Source organism: Sapajus apella, unplaced genomic scaffold (genome assembly GCF_009761245.1).
Source record: "Sapajus apella isolate SASKATOON/1434 unplaced genomic scaffold, GSC_monkey_1.0 scaffold89, whole genome shotgun sequence".
NCBI lineage: Eukaryota > Metazoa > Chordata > Mammalia > Primates > Cebidae > Sapajus > Sapajus apella.
Window position 1 is genome coordinate 180,728 of NW_022437029.1, and position 20,197 is coordinate 200,924.

Sequence of the window (20,197 nt, forward strand, 5' to 3'; positions counted from 1 at the left end):
GAGGCAGGAGCATCATATCATTTGAACCCAGGAGGTAGAGGTTGCAGTGAGCTGAGATCAAGCAACTGCACTCCAGCTTGGATGACAGAGTGAGACTCTGTCTCAAAAGAAAAAAAAAAGAAAAAAAAATTAGAACCTCATGAATGTCTCCTTCTTCTCTGAGACAAAGTGAACAAACCACATCAGGAAAATTATGACAGAAAAATGACAGGAAATGACAGGCAGTCATTGGCATTTCCATTCTTATTTGTGGATTCTGGGTTTTGTTTCCTTTCCTTTTTAATTTTTTTCCTAGAAAAAAAAAATACAACCAGGGGAATTTATATGACAAACTATCAGTGTCAGGATGACAGAGGAAAAGAGAAAGAAGGGGAAGGCCAGAGGCATGGGAAGTGAATAAAAAGTGGGTTCCGGGTTGCATGGAATGGTCCACAGGGTCATGTACAGGTCCTCAGGAGATGACTGGTCCCTTTGGCATGCATGTCTGGTGCCTGGTCTTCTGGTCTGCCTGCTCAAACACCCATGGGCAGAGATAGCTGGCCACATGTAAACCTGCCAACGACAAACTCAGGATTTTACAGAAAGACGTAGTTCAGTTCCTTGGCTTTATGGTCAGGCATCACACAGCAGGTAGCTAGCAGCCTTTCTTGCCTGAGAGAAGAGTCCAGAAGAGCAGGAGAGTCACCTTTGAAGACACTCTGGCATCACAGCAGTGAGCTGCAAGCAGCCACCCGCTCATGTGCAGATGTGGCCCTCACCACCCATGCAGGCGTCTGTCCAGACATCCCCAGTCAATCTGGCCAAAGGATGGGACGTGACAGTCCCTTTCTAGCCACAGCTTCATAGTGTTGTCCATTCTCCAGTCTTGCTTGAACTGCCTATCACCTTAAAGGTTGGAGGAGATTGGAATCCATTTCCTTTTCAGCTCAGCAATGGACGTTCATTCCCAAGAAACAATTAACTTAACAAGGACAGATTGGCCATCTGGATCTACACTGAAGGTCTTTCAAGTTTCATCCACTTTATACCCAGAGCTCAGGGCAGAAAATTCAGCCAGAGCCAGAGCAAACAGGGTGGCCAGAGTGACGGCTGAGAGAGAAAGTGCCAGCAGCACACTGCAAGGCCAGAGTACATTTAAGAGGGGGAGAGGGGCATGCGGCAGGTTGGAGCCCCAAGTCAGAGTCTAGGGCAGCATTAAGTCTGAAGGAACACAGCCCGGCCTGCTGGGCTGACAGGGTGGGTCTGATGCCTCATGTGACGGGGCCCCACTGGTTGTATTCCTATGTGGAGGGTGGTGGGTTCCTGCCCTGTTGTGGCCCCTGTTCCTGAACTGAGGCCAGGTTCCATCTCAGTGCTGCAGTCCTGAAGAGCACCATGCTGGCCCGCCAGCCAGGCCACAGTCCTCAGCCCCGCTGGGTTCCACAAGAAGGCCCCAGGGAGCCATAGTCGCTGGGAGGGAAGGGGCCAGGGAAGGGAGGCTGCATTCTGCTGGGAGAGACTCAGGGAGGGACTACCATAGGCTTGGAAGAAGCTATGGGCCAAAAATTGCAGAGCCAAAAGGAATGGGATACATTTCTAAAAAGTGACAACAGTCTTGTCACTATTTTAAAAACAGAATACTGTTGCTGTTGCCTGGCTTTGTTTTCTTCCTTTTAAAACCACTCAAATTTAAAAGGTGAAAGGGCTGGGAGATGTAGTCCCCTTTACTTTCATCCTTGGTAGACACCAGGAGGCCTCAGTCTTATGCTGGCTCCTGCTCTCCTTGTCTGGGCTCCAGTCACACAAAGCAAGGCCAGGGAGGGTAGCAACTGTTCTGCCTTCCCAACAGCAATTCCCTTTCCCCATAAAACCAGGGCACACGTGAGGAGAAGTCCAAAGAGTAAAGTGCACAGAACTCCCCGGAGCAGGTGGCCTGGGGGTGGGTCACTCCGAGAAGAAAGCGGGCTGGGGGCATCAGCCCAGAGCCACAGCTGTGAAACAAACACTGATCCCTGTGATATGAGCCTGCAGGCCACAGTCCCCTTTCCCTTGGGCCCTCTGACACTTCTTCCTGGGACTGTCCACTCTCAGCAGCTCTCCAAGGAAAGTCTCGGTCCCAAAGATATGGCCCATCCTGGGGGAAACTTGGATGACCTTCCCTGGCTGCTAATGACTCGTGAACGTGAAGGGAGCAGGATGCGGCAGGAGGGAAACAGTGCATTATAGAAAACCAGTGGACCCCCAGTTCTGAGAGCAGGGATACTCAAATAACCCTAAATGCAGTCTCTCCTGGGGAAGGTTTGGAGAACATGGTCAGGATCCTACCAGTGAGGCCTGCTGGGGAAAGGAGCTCCTCTGGGTACGAGAGGAGTTGCAGAGTCGGGGGAAGGGTTGCCAAGGAAGAGAGCCCAAGGTTGGCATTAGGGTGTGTAGGCAGGAGGTGGCTGGAACTGGTTGATGACCTCATATTCCGCCGGGTAGGGCTCGTTCTCCTCCATCTCAGAAAGCAGCTCCAGAGCCTGCTCCTCTTCCTCTGTGGGGTAGTGGCGAAGGAGGTTGGCTGCCGTGGCCAGGATTGAGGCTCCACCAGCTCCTGCCACCAGGTAGAAGCTAACAGCAAAGGTGACATAGACCTGGGATCCATGGTACTTCTTATGCTGCTGCTGCTGGGCCAGGATGAGTTCAGAAGCCCAATATGAAAAGCCAATGACAGTGGCACACTGCAGGACTAGGGGACAGAGGGACAGCACAGAAGGGGGATTAGCGGGCACTCCACAACCAAGATGCTTGAGGACCCAATCGCAGCCTCACTACCCAATCCCCATTCTCAGGGAACCTGCCTGGCCCCAGACCCAGCAAGGAGGAGCTCTCTTGGCCATGGGATTCCTGACCTGAGGCTGGGGACAGCAGTCTGACCTGATGTAGGCCAGATTCCTGCTGTCTTAAGGAACAAATAGGGTCATACAGCTTGGGAGCTGGAGTGGGCACACCACAATTCAAACCAACACAGCAAAGCAGGCATGATGGAGGACAGCAGCCACATACAAGAAAAGGCTGGTCTGTAGGGAAGCAGGAAGGTGGAGAGGAGAGAATCTGACCAGGAGCTCCAGGAGACAGGGGAGACAGCCTGGTTCCTTCTTCACTCATGCCGGATCTGAGCTCAGTCGGGCTTCAAATGCCATTTTAGAGAGCTGTGAGCTTCCTTGCAGAATTTCTAGCAACATTTCCTCTCTACAGCTGGGCTGAGTGGTTTGTGATCCTGGCAAGTTAGCAGCTAGACTGGAGCAGGCTGCTGACACCGTGACACTCTGGGAAAGGCTGGAGCTTCGCACATGAGCTCCTGGAAGGGTGTCTGCTCACAGAAACCAGAGACCCCACCAGCAACTCCAGACAGGATGCCCCCGCCCTGTGGCAGTTCCTCCCCCACTGTGAGGGGGACCTGGGCTTACCAGTGAGGATATGGGCGAAGGCATAGCGACGGGTGATCTTCAGGGCGGGATGCTTGGGACCAAAGACATCCAGAAGGAAAGCGGAGAGACTACACAGGATGCCCAGGAAGCAGAAGGCAGCGATGACCCGCAGGAGCAGCACTGTCTGGGGATTCATGCAGAAATCTGTAAGGGGAGAACCAAATCTTCAGGGACCCATGTAACACCTGGTGCAGGAAATCTCGGCCTAGAAGGGGCTTGATCCCCTCCACCACAGTCCTGGGGAGCCAGGGCAGTTCTGCAGGACACTCTCCTAGCTCTTGCTCCTAGGTGGTCTGCAGGGGAGCTGGAACAAATTCCACATTAGCAGACAGAAGCCCTGGGCCACTGCCCTCCTGTACCTCAAGTCCTGCTCTTTCTAAGAAGACAGCCTAAGTGCAGGATTCCACTTCACTGTATCTGCCATGCCCTTCTAACCATTTTAAAAGACACTGACAATTAACCTGACATGTTAATGCATTCTGCTAAAGGAAAAGCCTGAGCAGGCAGGAAAAGCCTGACTTCTGAGTTGAGACAGCCAGAGAGGCTAAGACCACAGGTCAATTAATGTTGATTGTCCATTTACTCACTCATTCCTTCCCTTTTTGTTCCAAAAAGACGTTGAACTTGAAGACCTATGCTAAGTGAAATCAGCAAAATGTAGGACAAATATTTTATAATTCCACTCATACAAGATACCTAGAATAGTCAAATTTATAGAGACAGAAAATATAATAGTGGTTGCCGGGGGTAGGGAGTGGGGAGAACAGTAAGTTATTTATGTGCACAGAGGTACAATTTGAAATGATGAAAAAGTTTTGGAAACAGTCGTAATGCTTGCACAATGTTAATGTGCTTAGTATCACTGAATTGAACACTTAAAATGGTTACTACTTTGGGTGGCTGAGGTGAGAGGCTTGCTCGAGGCCAAGAGTTTGAGATCAGCCTGGGCAAGAGAGTGAGACCCCATCTCTCTGGAAAAAAAAAAAAAAAAAAAAATTGCTGGGCATGGTTGCGCATGCCTATAGTCTTAGCTCCTTTGGAGGCTGAGGCAAGAGGATTGCTTGAGCCCAGGAGTTCGGGGTTATAGTAAGCTATAATCACACCACTGTACTCCAGCCTGGATGACAGAGTGAGACCCTGTCTCTTAAAAAAACAAAAGGCTAAAATGCTAAGTTTTATATTTTGTATATTTTACCCAAAAAAAAAAGTGAAATAAAGAGGAAGAAAGAAGTTGCAGCAGTTTAGAGAAATGTGCAGCTACAAGAAAGTATTACATAGATTAGAAAAGGGGGTAGACTATACTGTCGCATTGAGTTTTGCTCTCTCCCCAAACCCTACAAGAAGAAAAGAATTTTTTTTTAAAGGCATAAACCCATACAAAAAGAAACGGAGGTGTAAAACAAGATTCTGAAAACTGGAAAGTAAAGGGCATAGCACTACCTACAAAAGACTCAGCAGAGCTGGGGAACAAGCCAGCAATGGGAAAAGCTAGGAAACAATCACATTTATGCCACAAAAGCCTCAGAAGGCTTGGACAGTGCCAACGTGCACACATTAAGGGCATAAATGAAAGAAAAGGAAGAGACTGAAAGGAAAGACACAGTACTCAAGGAGACCCTGGGAGTTATGGTGCAGGGAGAGCCCATGCCGACAATCATGCACCAGACACACAGAGCAACTTGTATTTCCCTCCAATACTTTAGCTATTCTTTTAAAAAAGCATTTCAACTAGACAACACTGTCTGTCTCCTTTGATAACTATGCAAACTGCCACAGCTCCCAGAGGCATAGGATAGAATAAAGGCTGAACCAAAAAGAAACCAGGCTATGATTAATATTTTAAGCTTTAAAGAAAGTAGGAAATGGGGCCGGGCAGGGTGGCTCATGCCTGTAATCCCAGCACTTTGGGAGGCCGAGGAGGGTGGATTACCTAAGTTCAGGAGTTCCAGACCAGCCTGACCCAATATGCTGAAACCCCATTTCTACTAAAAATTTAAAAAATTAGCCAGGCGTGGTGACATGCACCTGAAGTCCCAGCTACCTAGGAGGCTGAGACAGAAGAATTGCCTGAACCCAGTGGGCAGAGATTGCAGTGAGCCAAGATCATCACGCCACTGAACTCCAGCCTGGGCAATAGAGCAAGACTCCATCTTAAAAAAAAAAAAAAAAAAAAAAAAAAAAAGTAGAAAATGGGGCTTTAACTTCCTCTCCCTTCTATGTTATAGCCACTGGCAAGTTCTTTTATTTGGGCCATGGGTCAAGTGATTTAGGAAAATTTGGAAAGGGCTGGCAAGACTCAAGCTATATAGGGTCCTTTCCTGAACTTGACCTCAGGCTGAGAGGGTGTGGGATGTGATCATCAATCTCTAAGGCATACCCAAACAACTGTGGCACTGGCTGAAAGCGTGTCCCCAAGTCCTCAAAGAGTCCGAGTTCTAGGTCTGGACAAGGGCCTAGCAGTCTGGATTTTAACAAGAAGCCCAGGTACTCTCCATGCAAGTGATCCAAGCCCCATACTTCAAGAAACACTGGTTCCAGACCTCAGAGGACGGTGGACTGATGAGGGAAAGTCCAGGAACCTGGAGAGGGGACCCAAACCCAGTAAAGCTGACTCAGCCCATCAGACGCTGGCATCACAGGTTCTGCGTAGAGGGAAGCCCTGCGCCTTTGGGATTGTGCATACATACCCTGCCACAGGCTCAGAGTTTGCCTGGCAGAAACTGGCTGGGCCCAGACAAGGCTCATACGCCTCTGTCTGACTTTGGGTCACCCACCAAGCAGCCCTCAGAGCTATCTTTCATGATCTCTTGTCTGCTGACCATGTTTTAGGCCCAAGCATCCAGCCTGGGTAACTGCCTACTTCTTCCAGAAACCCTGCCTGTGTATGAGGCCTGCCAGCAACTGGAACCAGCCTTCATCGAACCCCTGCAGAGATGTAGTGCATGGGGCCTTGCTGAAAGAAAAGCTCTAGGAGACAGGGGCTATCTTCTGACTTTATTTTAAATATTATTAAAAGCTGAGAAGAGTGGGCCGGGCGCGGTGGCTCAAGCCTGTAATCCCAGCACTTTGGGAGGCCGAGGCGGGTGGATCACGAGGTCAAGAGATCGAGACCATCCTGGTCAACATGGTGAAACCCCGTCTCTACTAAAAATACAAAACATTGGCTGGGCATGGTGGTATGTGCCTGTAATCCCAGCTACTCAGGAGGCTGAGGCAGGAGAATTGCCTGAACCCAGGAGGCGGAGGTTGCGGTGAGCCGAGATTGCGCCATTGCACTCCAGCCTGGGTAACATGAGTGAAACTCCGTCTCAAAAAAAAAAAAAAAAAAGCTGAGAGAGTTCTTCTTGGGGTCCACATGGCATGCGGCAGGGATGGGGCAGTGTTCTTATAGTGCTTCCAAGAATAACCTGCCAGAGGTCACATGCTGCTCTGCAGCAGGCCATGTCAGATTCCACTCACATTACTAATGAGGCCAGGCACTTGGAATGAGAAAAGTAATACAAGGGAGCTTCAAGGAGACTGTGTTGTTTCTTTGGCTAGATGATGAGCACAAGGATGTTTATTTTATTATCCTTAAAAATGAACATCCATGACATATACTCCTACTGTCTTATGTTTCATTATACATGAATTTTAGTAATATTAGGAGACATGTCCCTCTCCTTACAGAAGCCCACCTGCTCCTCCCCAACATTGTTGGAGGGACCTTGTATACCCCTCCCGGGACTGTCTGTGTACACAGATAGGTCAAATGTGATCCTCGTTAAGCCTCACTGTCCCCTTGGGGGATTTACCACACAGCTCAGTTGAGGAGTTGGGGGCTCCAAGAGGTAAAGTGGCTTCCTCCCTGCCACATGCTGCAGAGCTAGATTCCAAACTATGGTCAGGCTCCCCTGTACTGTGCTGCTCAGAATGTATTTTTCCCTGGAGATAATCAATCAAATCCTAAAGAGTTGTGCATGAATGAGTGGGTCAGCAGCTAACAGGAATACTGTTGGAGCCATCTTCGGAGCCAGCTGCTAAGCTTACTAGAGGAACAGCTTGAAGCATGAAATCTCTCAAACAAACAAAAAAAGGTTTGGGTCATTAAGTCCCCATATGAGGAATTATTGGGCAAAACCTATCAGGCATGATGTCTAAGCTCCTGCAGCACTACAACCGTCAGAGCTTGCTCTTGGAAGTGGTCAGGACACCAGAAAGGCTCAGGACCTGGTGCCGAATCCTAGCTCTAGCAGAGACTGCATCACTTTGAGCAAGTCCCTTGAGTGTGCCGGACCCCTGTTTTCTCATTGATCAAATGAAAACAATAGCATCTGCCCCACCCACCACCAGGGCACACTGGGTCAGCTGATACCGTGCCCATGAAAGAGCAGCCACCTGTTCTGTTTCAACCTCGGCATGCCTTTCCTTCTTCTACCAAGACTTCCTTGACCACACGTCAGTCTGTGGAGACCAAAGCCTACTAAAGCCAGACTAAGGGACTGCTCTACTAGTGTGACAATGTGATAGAGAGAAGGGGCTTTTGACCTAAAACTCCAACAGGTTTTGTTTCAATGTAACTGCCTTTCTCCACTCCAAAGCTGTGAGTAAACCCTCAGGGTCAGTGAGAAAACCAAATGTCAATTTCCCTCTGGGTAACATTAACAGATACCCCAGGGGCTTGCCCATGTAACAGGTGGGCTTTCGTCAGAGGGTCTTAGAGCACACAGGAAGAACAGGCAGTTATCCTAGACAGGCTTGGAGCCCAGCTCAGAGACTCTTCTGGAGTTAGTATCTCAATGTCTTTCTCTTCTCCCTTCCTAGACATCAGTACAGCAGGGAAGGCAACAAACACCTGCTCCCATGAGGGGATTGCTAAAGAAAACCCCTGAAGGTTAATTATGTAGGATATTATCTGAGACAAAAATGGCCTGCAAGGCAGGACCCTAACTTGAAATTCAAGCCAGTGGTGTAGTCCACAATGCCCCAGGTAGACAGAGAACGTGTCCTATCCTCCAACTGTGCTCTGGTCTGTTGATTTTAGTAAACACTTCTTGGCTGTGCCCTCTAGTCATCAGGGAAGTAGGTAGCTGTAATAGGATCCCGTGGAACTGACTTTGCTCAAGGTCACTGGTGAGTCACCGGGCTAGATTTGTTTTGAAGGTCCTGCCTCTTCCTGTCTAGCTGCCCATTGCTCTAACCACTCCCAACCCAAACAGTTTATAGGCAGAAAGGCTAAAGGGACTTCTGTCCCACCCCTGCCCCTCCTTGCTGGAGTCCCTGTGAATTAGAGACACTTTCCCACTGCCCCAATCCCTCTTAGCAGCTGTGCAACCTGCTCAGCCTCTCCCCAATGTGACTTTTTTTTTTTAGCTTCCAGACAGGCCTGTGACACAGGCCTCTAACAGGGCACTCTAGTGCCTAGCCAGGTCATCCCACAGATACCAACAGGCCCCTCAGAACCTGGCAGTGTCATTTGCCCCAGTCACCACCTGTCAGGCACATAGGCTCTCCCTGGAAGGCCCTTGATCTTCCAGTGGCTGCTGTCAATTGTGATTCTCCCAACTTCCTCTCCCCAACTTCCTCATTCTCCAAAGATGCTTCCTGGGGCTGTTGCCATTGCCCTTTGCTGGCCACACTTGAGAGGCAGAAAGCCTCAGAAGAAATGACTAACTGAGGCTCCTCTTTCTGGGGCCACTAGAGGTCTGAGTCTATCTCCACCCAGCGCCAGGTTGAGAGCTGCATGAGAAGCAGGCACCGCTTGCAGGGGCAGTGGAGAAAATCCAGGATGGGATCTTCTTTTTTTTTAGAGAAAGGGTCTCACTCTGTACCCAGGCTGGAGTGCAGAGGCACGATGATAGCTCACTGCAGCCTCAAATTCTCGGGCTCAAGTGATCCTCCTGGCCTCCTGTTTCAGCCTCCCCAAGAGCTGAGATTATAGGAGTGGGCCACCATGCCCAGCCCAGGATGGGGTCTTTGGAGCCAGGTTTCACTGGCTAAAGCCTCTGAAGCTTTGTGAATGACAATGGGAGAGTGGATTTGCCCTGGGATCACCAACTAGAGCCCCGACACTGAGGTGATGAAGTTATGATAAAAAGCACAGATTTGGCTGGGCTTGTCATAAAACTCAATTAGAATAGGAAAGTGATAAGCCTTGAGTAGCTTTGATGGGAAATAAACTCAGAGCTCACTCAGGTGTTGTGGTAAGAGTATGGACCTTGGAGTCAATGTCCATTCGGATTAGCTGAGCAAACTAAGCAGCCTCCCTGAGCTGGGACCTTTGTGAAGTGGGGCTGATGACAGTACCTACCAAATAAAGATGCTGTTTAGAAGGAATAAAGCAGGCATGGGGTGTGATTAGCATAATGCTCAAGTGTGGCACTTGGGCAGGGGCTGAGAAATGGTAAGGCTGCTCCAGGGTGTGCTGGCTGCCCAACTCCCATCACCTGGAGACACCTGGCAGGGTCTGTTCTCCTTCTGGAAATATCAATATGCAGCTAGGAGCGGTGGCTCATGCCTGTAATCTCAGCACTTTAAGAGGCCTAGGAGGGTGGATTACTTGAGGTCAGGAGTTCGAGACCAGCATGATCAACATGGCAAAACCTCATCTCTACTAAAACTACAAAAATTAGCCAGGTGTGGTGGCACCTGTAGTCCTAGCTATTCAGGAGGCTGAGACAGGAGACTTGCTTGAACCTGGGAGGCAGAGGTTGCAGTAAGCCGAGATGGCGACAGCCTGGCAACAAAGACTCCATCTCAAAAAAAAAAAAAAAATCTATATGCACCACATCTGTGTTTGACAGCTCTGCTCCCTCTTGAGATTCAGAATACTCCAGGCTCCCAGGTCAGGACATCTGTTAGGCCCTGAGAATCACAACAGTCATACAGGATACTACCTGTCTGAAGGCCCACTGGGTACCAACAAGTACAAAGAAAAAGGAGAGAAGACACAATCAGGGACCTCTGGATTCCTCACTGATTCCTCTATGACAGCTCATGAGGCACCACTGACAACACTCCTACTAATGGGCACAAAGTGTTCCTAGGAGATGGCCACAGGCAAGCAAGCAGAAACTACATACATGGGTTAAGATCTCTAAATATGTGAGCAAAGGTAATGTAAAGGTTAAGAAAACATGCTCTGCAAATGACAAAGTGGAGCCTGAATAATTTCTTTCTTTTCTTTTTTTTTGAGATGGAGTCTCACTTTGTCACCCAGGCTGGAGTGCAGTAGTGTGATCTGGGCTCACTGCAACCTCACTTCCTGGGTTCAAGTGATTCTCCTGCCTCGGCCTCCTGAGTAGCTGAGATTACAGGCACCAGCCACCAGACCCGGCTAATTTTTGTATTTTTAGTTGACATGGGGTTTCACCATGTTGGCCAGGCTGATCTTGAACTCCTGACCTTAGGTGATCCGCCTGCCTCAGCCTCCCAAAGTACTGGGATTACAGGCATGAGTCACTCCCAAGCACCTGGCCTGGCCTGAATAATTTCTTGGAAAGGGTAAATACACATGTAAACAAAGAGCTGCATCAAAAATTTACTTTTTTCTTTGAGACAGAATTTCGCTCTTGTGGCCCAGGCTGGAGTGCAGTGGTGCGATCCTGGCTCACTGCAACCTCCACCTCCCAGGTTTAAGCAATTCTCCTGCCTCAGCCTCCCAAGCAGCTGGGATTACAGTGCCCGCCACCATGCCCGGCTCAAAAATTTACTTTTATTTATTTATTTATTTATTTTTGAGACAGAGTTTCACTCTTGTTGCCCAGGCTGGAGTGCAATTGCGCGATCTCAACTCACCGCAACCTCCACCTCCCAGTTCAAGTGATTCTTTTGTCTTAGCCTCCTGAGTAGCTGGGATTACAGGAATGCTCCACCATGCCTGGCTAATTATGTATTTTTAGTAGAGATGGGGTTTCTCCATGTTGGTCAGGCTGGTCTCAAACTCCTGACCTCAGGTGATCTGCCCGCCTTGGCTTCCCAAAGTGCTGGGATTACAGGCATGAGCCACTGTGCCCAGCCCTTTTATTTTTAACATGCCTTCAACAAGGATGCCCACCAAAGTGAAATAATTATGAGATTGTTCCTTATGACAGCTGAAGTAAAACAAAGGATAAAAACCATAAATGAGATAGCATCATCTTACATTGGCATCACAGATGTGGAGTAGTCCCAGCTTTGCCACCCCCAACTGGGTAGCCTTGGGGAGATCATTCATTTTTCAGAGCCACAGCTAAGCACACCCCATGCTAGATTTCAGAGATCTAGTTTTCTAGATCTGATGGGTCTAGTGGTGGGAAGGTGGTATGTGTGCTTCAAAGAAAGCAAGTGCGGGGCAATGAGCTAAAAGAAAAACCACCAAGACTCACTCAAGCTTAATGCTCTTTGTGTGATCAGCAACATGACAGAGAAAAGGCTGTATATCACAAGGCCTCTGTCATGTGCATAACTTTGGCTTTAACGAGCCAACCCAGCAAAGAGTATCATTAAGGCAAAATCTGGAATCAACCAGAAGCCCCCAATCTTCTACAAAATCACCCTACAGCCTCTAAAACGCAAGAGAGATACAGAACAGTAAGAAAACACTCAGAGAAAGACAACAGTTGGCCACAAGGATGAGGCTTTTCAGCCTAGACCTGCAGAAACACAGTTATGTTCCAATGCACAGACAGGAACTTGGACCTTTTCACCAAATCCCAGTGCCTGAATCCTTCAGGAGGTAACATGCAGATATCTAACAGAAAGTGCTTCTGATAGGCAGTTCAGTAAACCGGTTCAGAATGCATCACAGCCAGGGAATAGCACAGGGAGGATATAAGACCTTCAAAATGGTTCAAAAGACCTTGGGGTTGATGAACTATGCTGTTCTAAGGACTGTTTGGGGTCCATTGATTATTGCTAGGGTAAAAAGCAGGTGTTAAGAGTCCAGTCCTGCCCTCACATTAGTTTTTACTGGAGATAATATTGGGCAGGATGAACTATGGGAGCCCCTAGGACCCTCTCATAGTCCGTTGTCTATCTGGCTGGAAAGCGTGTTGATGAACAAAGCAACCTTGCCTCTGTCAGGCACACTTGTAATGGTTCCAAGAGCCAAATTCCAACTGTTGTACTGAGGGTGGCAATAGAACTGTTTTCTGATTACCTAAAATGCCACAGATCCCCTTCTTCTCTAGTAAACATCCAATTATATAGAACTCTAAAATATCTTTTAAAACCCACTCACATTAAAAGTTCCTTTTTCTCCATTAATCAGCCTGCCCCAAAGGTTTCCCATATCCCACAGGTTCCTTAGAAGGGGCCAGCTAACTGTGATACTTAGCACCCTTATCTTTTCTTGATACACAGCATCCTTCCTCCAACAGAATCCTAAAATAGCAGCAGTCAGGATTAACATGGCTGTGAGGAGTAGGTGCTTAGCTGAATAACATCAGAATTAATGAGGGGCCGGACCCCAAACAGAGCCACCTGGTGGGCAGGAACGCCAGGCAGGAATGGGGCTGTTTCCTTCAACCAAGTGTCTGGTCCCTGGCTATCTTTGCTTCAGCGAGAACCACATTCTGCCCCCCGCCGAGGCCTGAAGGGCCAGTGCGCAGCACCCTCACCTTTCAGCAGGTCCGGGTGCACATAGCCCAACACGTCGGAGACCCCCAGCTCCTGGCGGGAACAGGTGCCTCCGTGGATGTGCAACCAGGCGGGCTCGGCGAGGGCAGTGCACAGCGCCGTGATGGACAGGGCGCCAGGCAGGGCCGAGGCCAGGCTACGCTCCGGCTGCTTGGGCAGAGCGCTGCCTCCCGGGCTCCTCCGCCGGCGCCCGCCGGGCAGCCCTGCGCCTCCGGGGGCGTACATGCCCGGGGCCGCCCGCCGTCGCTCCGCAGTCGCTGCTGGTTGCCGCCGACCTCCGCGGGGCGCGCAGAACCTCACAGTTCGGTGGAGGAGAGCAACGCTCCGGGTACGCTGCAGGTGAGGCCGGCGCTGGGCTGTCAGGGTTGACACCAGAGGATGGGGGGGAGGGACCCAGGGCTGACAGAGACGGGGAGGGCTGCGGGGATTCGGGGGGCGGGGACAGGAGACTCCGAAATGGGACTGCGGGACGACAACCGGAGAGGGCCAGAGGCCAGATGGGGTCTGGCTAGACTCGGGTGGGGGGTGGAGGGATAGGGGATCGGCTTCTGCTGGAGGAAAGACCCGCACTCAGGGTCTCCGCCAGATGGTGTCGAGGGGCGGCGGACCGGGCTGGGCCGCGGGGATCGGGGACCGGTGATCTGGGACCGGCGGTTTGGGGTGCGACCTGTGCGGAGAAAAGACCCTTCCCACGCTGCCCATTGTTCCTCACCAGTCAGCAGGACTCAGGGCTGGGATCGCGCCGCTCAGCCCAGTCCCGGGCTTCTCGGCTGCCAGGGACCGAGTGTTCCCAGGCCCCAATCCCGCAACGCCCGGACGACCCGGGTCCGATGCACTTCCGGCTTCCTCCTCCTCTGCCTCCGCCTCCTCCGGCTGCCCGCCCCGTCCCCCGTGCGCGTCACAGCCTGGGCGCGCCGCCGGCTCTCCGCAGGGCCTCACGGGATTGGTAGTTCGAGGCGTCCTGTGATGGTTTCCCTGCGGAGGTGAAGGGAGCGACTACAACTCCCAGAGGGCCACGCGACCGCAGCCGTAGGCACCTGAGTTCCCTGGGCGACCCTGGTCCTCCGGCGGAAGCTGGAGCCTCTGGCGGCCGCTGGCAACTAGAGTGGGCGGTGCGCCGCTTGAGACCTGCTGTCTGCGCAGTTGACTCTGACCGCCCCCACCTCTCCCTGCGTCGGGCTGCCATGAAGGACTCGCTGGTGCTGCTGGGCCGTGTCCCGGCGCACCCGGACTCCCGCTGCTGGTTCCTGGCCTGGAACCCCGCGGGGACCCTGCTGGCCTCGTGCGGCGGCGACCGGAGAATCCGCATCTGGGGCACCGAGGGTAAGGCCTAGCCTGGCTGCGCGGCCCTCGGCGCTGAGGGCTCCGCCTGCGCATAGTGCGGGCGCGCAGCCGGCCGGGGAGACTGACCCTGTTCCTGACAGGGAGAGTCGGATCTTAGCCGCCCAGAGAAGGGCTTTACAGGCAAAGAAGTCTGCAACTACTGGGAGCAAAAACGTCAGCAGACAAGCTGAAATGTCGAGGGAATTGTGGTAGCTGCTGAGGCAGGAAAATGGGAAGAGAAAGGTGTAGGAAAGTGGCCTGCAGAATAACTTGAGACTGGATGTTCAGATTTCATACCGAGGGCATTGGGGAACCCATGGCAATTTTAGATCAGATTTGTTTTAGAAAGATGCCTCCAGAGGCTGGGTGCAGTGGCTCACGCCTATAATCCTAGCACTGTGGGAGGCAAAGGCGGGTGGATCACCTGAGGTCAAGAGTTCAAGACCAGCCTGGCTAACATGATGAAACCCTGTCTCTACTAAAAATACAAAATTAGCCAGGCGTGGTGGCAGGCACCTGTAATCCCACCTACTCGAGAGGCTGAGGCAGGACAATCCCATGAACCCAGGAGGCGGAGTTTACAGTGAGCTGAGATCGTACCATTGTACTCCAGCCTGGGCATCAGAACCAAAACTCCATCTCAAAAAAAAAAAAAAGAAAGAAAAAAGAAAAGAAAAAGCCTCCAGAGGAAGTAGAGTCAGTTGCATCTTTGTAAAATCTGTGAAATACACTCCCCGAGCTTTCCCCCACTAGCCTGACTCCAATGCTAGCTAGCCCCCCAATATCAAATAGCTTCATGGTGCTGCACCAAGCTCCAGAGCTTGGCCTGCGCTCCACCTTTAGGTGACAGCTGGATCTGCAAGTCTGTCATTTCTGAAGGCCACCAGCGCACCGTGCGGAAGGTGGCCTGGTCCCCCTGCGGTAATTACCTGGCCTCTGCCAGCTTTGATGCTACCACTTGCATTTGGAAGAAGAACCAGGATGACTTTGAGGTACCCAGGCTGGTTGGGACCAGAATTATTGCCCGTTTGCTCCCCAGGGCTGGTTCGGGAACCTGAGCCAACCTGCGCCAGTTGGGATGTACCCATGGGAAGGGCCTTAGGGGAGTTAGCTGCTGTTAATTATCATTTTCCTTCCCCCTTCACAGTGTGTAACCACTCTTGAGGGCCATGAAAATGAGGTCAAGTCAGTGGCTTGGGCCCCATCTGGCAACCTCCTGGCCACTTGCAGCCGAGATAAGAGTGTTTGGGTCTGGGAAGGTGAGTCCAGGTCCCTCCAGGTGAATTGGGAACCACCTGACAGCCCCCTCTGTGTCCCTGACAGGGTCGGCTCTTGGGTTGCCTTCTTTTTCTCTCCCACAGTTGATGAAGAGGATGAGTATGAATGTGTCAGTGTTCTCAACTCCCACACACAGGATGTCAAGCATGTGGTTTGGCACCCAAGTCAGGAGGTAAGAGTTAGGAAAGGTCTCTTGTGGAAGGGCTCTGGTGTGCAGGCTTGTGCCTGGCCTTCCTTTGTTTTCCAGCCTTAATTTAGCTTTTACAGGAATCTCCGTCTGTGAACAAAAAACATTAGCCCCTCTATAAAAACAGATCTGGCCGGGTGCAGTGGCCCACACCTATAATCCCAGCACTTCGGGAGGCTAAGGCAGGAGTTCAAGACCAGCCTGGCCAACATGGTGAAACCCTGTTGCTATTAAAAATACAAAATTAAGGCCGGGCGCGGTGGCTCACGCCTATAATCCCAGCACTTTGGGAGGCCGAGGCGGGTAGATCACGAGGTCAAGAGATCGAGACCATCCTGATCAACATAGTGAAACCCCGTCTCTACTAAAACTACAAAAAATTAGCTGGGCATGGTGGTGCGTGCCTGTAATCCCAGCTACTCAGGAGGCTGAGGCAGGAGAATTGCCTGAACCCAGGAGGCGGAGGTTGCGGTGAGCCAAGATCGCGCCATTGTACTCCAGCCTGGGTAACAAGAGCGAAACTCCGTCTCAAAAACAAACAAACAAACAAACAAAATACAAAATTAGCAGGGTGTGGTGGTGGGTGCTCATAGTCCCAGCTGCTTGGGAGGCTGAGGCAGGAGAATCATTTGAACCCAGGAGACAGAGGTTACAGTGAGCCAAGATTGTGCCACTGCACTCCAACCTCGGCAACAGGAGGGAAAGTCTATCTCAAGAAAATTAAGTAAATTAATTAATAAATTAATTAAAATAAAAGCAGATCCCTGGGACCGACCTGTCCTGCACTTCCTGGGGCACACAGACACATGTTGGGTCTCCTTTCCCTCTTCCCCCAGCTCTTAGCCTCTGCCAGCTATGATGACACAGTGAAGCTGTACCGGGAAGAAGAGGATGACTGGGTATGCTGTGCCACCCTTGAGGGCCATGAATCCACTGTGTGGAGCTTGGCCTTTGACCCCAGTGGCCAGCGCCTGGCATCTTGCAGTGATGACCGTACTGTGCGCATCTGGCGCCAGTATCTACCAGGCAACGAACAAGGTGAGAGTCCATTAGTAGAGCTAAAGAAGACCTATCTCTCAGGGGATTCACAGTCTGCAAAGACATATATGAGTCAGAGCAAATCAGGGTAAAAGGTAAGATGTGCCACAAGAGGGCTCTGGATGGAGTGCTGGAAGATTCGGGAAAGCTTTGTGGAACAGGGGCCATTTAATCTGCATTTAAGAGGGTGTATAGAATTTTAACATGATAATTTCACGTGAGAATTCCAGGTGAAAACAGTGTGAGTAAATGTAACAATGGTGGGAATGCCTAGACTGATGTGAGGAGTGGTAATTCATTTAAATGGGGCATAGGATATCTAGGGTTTGAAGAGGAATAAAGTGGGTGAGTCAGCTGGTGGGTGGCCTTCACAGGCAGACTTAAGTAGTTACATATAGTCTGCAACAGAACAGTGGATGTTTCCTTCTCAGAATTCTGCTTGAGAAAGGCCAGTCTGGCCATAGTGTGTAAGGTAGATCAGCGAGGATGGGGACAGGAATGGAAATGTGGACTCATAATTAGTTGAAGACGAGGGTGAGGGAAGGTAAGTTAGGCTCTCCTCTGAGGTGCCTAGGACATAGGAACGTCTTAAGTGTAAGAGAAATCTGTCTTGCAGGGGTGGCATGCAGTGGCTCTGACCCCAGTTGGAAATGTGTCTGTACTTTGTCGGGCTTCCACTCAAGGACCATTTATGACATTGCTTGGTAAGACGCTATCCCCCACCCCCATCCCATCCCCATAAAGCAGAGATTTCAGAGAAGGCATGACCCATGTAGCCCTCTGCAACCTTGGGGGGTGCTTGGGAATTGAGGGCAGCCATCCCCATTCCTTATCAGCCCTGACTCTACCATGCTGGTTTACAGCATTCATGGGAGCAAGAAACAATTCCAGGCTGTGAGGACAGCACCAGGGCTTGGGGTTCACACAGCTTGTGCTGTCTAGAAGTTATTATTGAATCTGCATTCATGGCTGGGGTTTTTATGGCTTGGTAACACTGACTCTGTCCTTTGGAAGCTGGGAAAGCTACGCCATTCGTATAGGAGAGTAGGTCAGAGGGTAGTTCTGGCCCTGAGAATTGATCCCTAGGAAATAATCCAAAACAGTGAAAAAAAAAAACTGATAAGCACTCAAGCTTGCTTTATATTAGCATTTGGGAATCACCTATTCAACAAAAGTCAACTTAAGTAAATTATGGTAGAACTCAGCTTGTCATATCATTGTTTAAAGAAAGGGGTTAAGAAGCCAGGCGCGGTGGCTCATGCCTGCAATCCCAGCATTTTGGGAGGCCGAGGTGGGTGGATCACCTGAGGTAGGGAGCTCAAGACCAGCCTGACCAACATGGATCAACCCTGTATTTAAAAATAAAATAAAATAAAGGGGTTAAAAATACTTTATTTTGGCTGAGGAAAGTGGCTCATACCTTTAATCGCAGCACTTTGGGAGACTAAGGCAGGTGGATCACTTGAGGTCGGGAGTTCGAGACCAGCCTGGCCAACATGATAAAACCCTGTCTGTACTGAAAATACAAAAATTAGTGGGGCATGGTGGCACACACCTATAGTCCCAGCTACTTGGGAGGCTGAGGCAGGAAAATCACTTGAACCTGGGAGGTGGAGGTTGCAGTGAGCAGAGATTGCGCCACTGTACTCTAGCCTGGGCGACGAGGCAAGACTCCATCTCAAAAAAAAAAAAAAAAAAAAAAAAAATACTTTATGACATGGGAAACTGCTTATGCCAAGTGAGAAAAGTGCAGTTCATAACTGCATGTAGTTTTTTAGGGTAATCATAGTAGGGGAAAAAACTAGATGGCAGCATCTGAAGATGTAAGGGTGGGTAATATTTGTGACTCCTTATTAGTTAGGGAAACATTTTAAGAGGAGGTTTTTAGCTGAGGCCTGAAGTTAGGAAAGAGAACAGACCAGGAACTATGGAACAAGTATCTCCTGCCTAATCAGTCAGGTATACCCACTGATGTCACTTTCCTTCCAGGTGTCAGCTGACAGGGGCCCTGGCTACAGCTTGTGGGGATGATGCGATCCGTGTGTTTGAGGAGGATCCAAATTCAGATCCACAGCAGCCCACCTTCTCCCTGACAGCCCACTTGCATCAGGCCCATTCCCAAGATGTCAACTGTGTGGCCTGGAACCCCAAGGAGCCAGGGCTGCTGGCCTCCTGCAGTGATGATGGGGAGGTGGCCTTCTGGAAGTATCAGCTGCCTGAAGGCCTCTGAGCTACCTCGATTTTGGACAGCATAATGACTCCCCAGAAAATGTCATGAGATTTTGCCAGCCCCTGAGAGGACCAGGAGGAGCATCCTTGACCTTCGTTTAACCTGGCTCACTTCTATTTAGACTTGGGTGGAAGTATGGAGCCACAGAACTGCTCTCCTTCCCCTCCTTTGACATGAGGCCCTCAGTAAAGAGCTACAGAACATCTGTACATTGTTATACCACCAATTTTTCTTGCATTAGGGTACAGTGTTAAATTTTTTGGGGGTAAATATACTATTTATAATCACTGTGTATAGTAGGAGGGGGTATATATCTCAGGCCTTTCTGAAGTTGTAAGACTTAAATAATCCATCTTCATCCCGAGCCCTATTTTATAAGCATATTCATAAAAGAATTCCATGGTGAATCCTTGTCTGAAATAGGTCCTGCCTCTCCAGTTTCTGGGTAAATCTTTGCATTTAAGACATCCAGTCAATATTGAAGGAAATTTTTTTCTGAATGTAGGTTCGAGTGAGGGGCATCTCTGCTTTCCCTTAGAAACCCTCATATACATCCTGCACTGTTATGCTGTGATGGCAACAGGATAGAAAAAAATGGAGAAAGACAGGAACCCTAAAAGGGAGAGTTATTACTGGCCACAGGCCCTATATTCTCAACAGGGATGCAAATTGCTTCTTCAGTAGAGATTAAAAAAAAAAAAAGTAGTTTGTGGTCCTCCTAAGGCCCACAGGACATACAGTGTGGCTGTGGTACTCCATTTTCATGGCAGTGAGTGATCAGAAAGGCTCCTTAGGGAAGTGGTGACGAAAACCAGTTGAGAAACACTGCCTTCAGGAGTCAGTGTTAAGGCTCGCTAAGGTTGTCTCGACAGTCACTTCTAAATAGGTTCTAATGTGACAATGGTCTCCAAAACTACAGCCTTCCCGTAAATTTAATCTGTGACCTTAGATTTTAGAAAGACAGTGGGGTGGTACCTAGAGTAGTGGTTCTCAAAGGATGTGGTCTGTAGATCTTGGGAGTCCCAAGACCCTTTCAGGGAGGATCTGTGAGGTCAACTGTTGGCACTGCAGCATGAATCAAGGTGGTGGCAGCAA

At 50.1% G+C, this 20,197-nt stretch overlaps 2 protein-coding genes across 3 annotated transcripts; one reads left to right on the top strand and one right to left on the bottom strand.

Moving 5' to 3' along the window:
* Nucleotides 1–240: 240 nt before the first annotated feature.
* Nucleotides 241–13,914, bottom strand: TMEM127 (transmembrane protein 127). 2 transcript variants are annotated; one of them, XM_032255289.1, is made up of 4 exons: nucleotides 13,759–13,914; nucleotides 13,028–13,379; nucleotides 3,429–3,593; nucleotides 241–2,707 (listed from the first exon to the last, which is right to left on the bottom strand). In XM_032255289.1, exons 2-4 carry the CDS (start codon nucleotides 13,269–13,271, stop codon nucleotides 2,400–2,402), a joined length of 717 nt encoding a protein of 238 aa, XP_032111180.1. In that variant the 5' UTR covers nucleotides 13,272–13,379; nucleotides 13,759–13,914; the 3' UTR covers nucleotides 241–2,399. The 2 variants fall into 2 exon arrangements, with proteins under 2 accessions (XP_032111180.1, XP_032111179.1); XM_032255288.1 differs by having other exon boundaries at nucleotides 13,028–13,402.
* Nucleotides 13,915–13,951: 37 nt separating this feature from the next.
* Nucleotides 13,952–19,821, top strand: CIAO1 (cytosolic iron-sulfur assembly component 1). The gene is made up of 7 exons (XM_032255287.1): nucleotides 13,952–14,369; nucleotides 15,213–15,361; nucleotides 15,517–15,628; nucleotides 15,731–15,819; nucleotides 16,671–16,872; nucleotides 17,489–17,576; nucleotides 18,862–19,821. Exons 1-7 carry the CDS (start codon nucleotides 14,231–14,233, stop codon nucleotides 19,100–19,102), a joined length of 1,020 nt encoding a protein of 339 aa, XP_032111178.1. The 5' UTR covers nucleotides 13,952–14,230; the 3' UTR covers nucleotides 19,103–19,821.
* The last annotated feature ends 376 nt before the right edge of the window (nucleotides 19,822–20,197 follow it).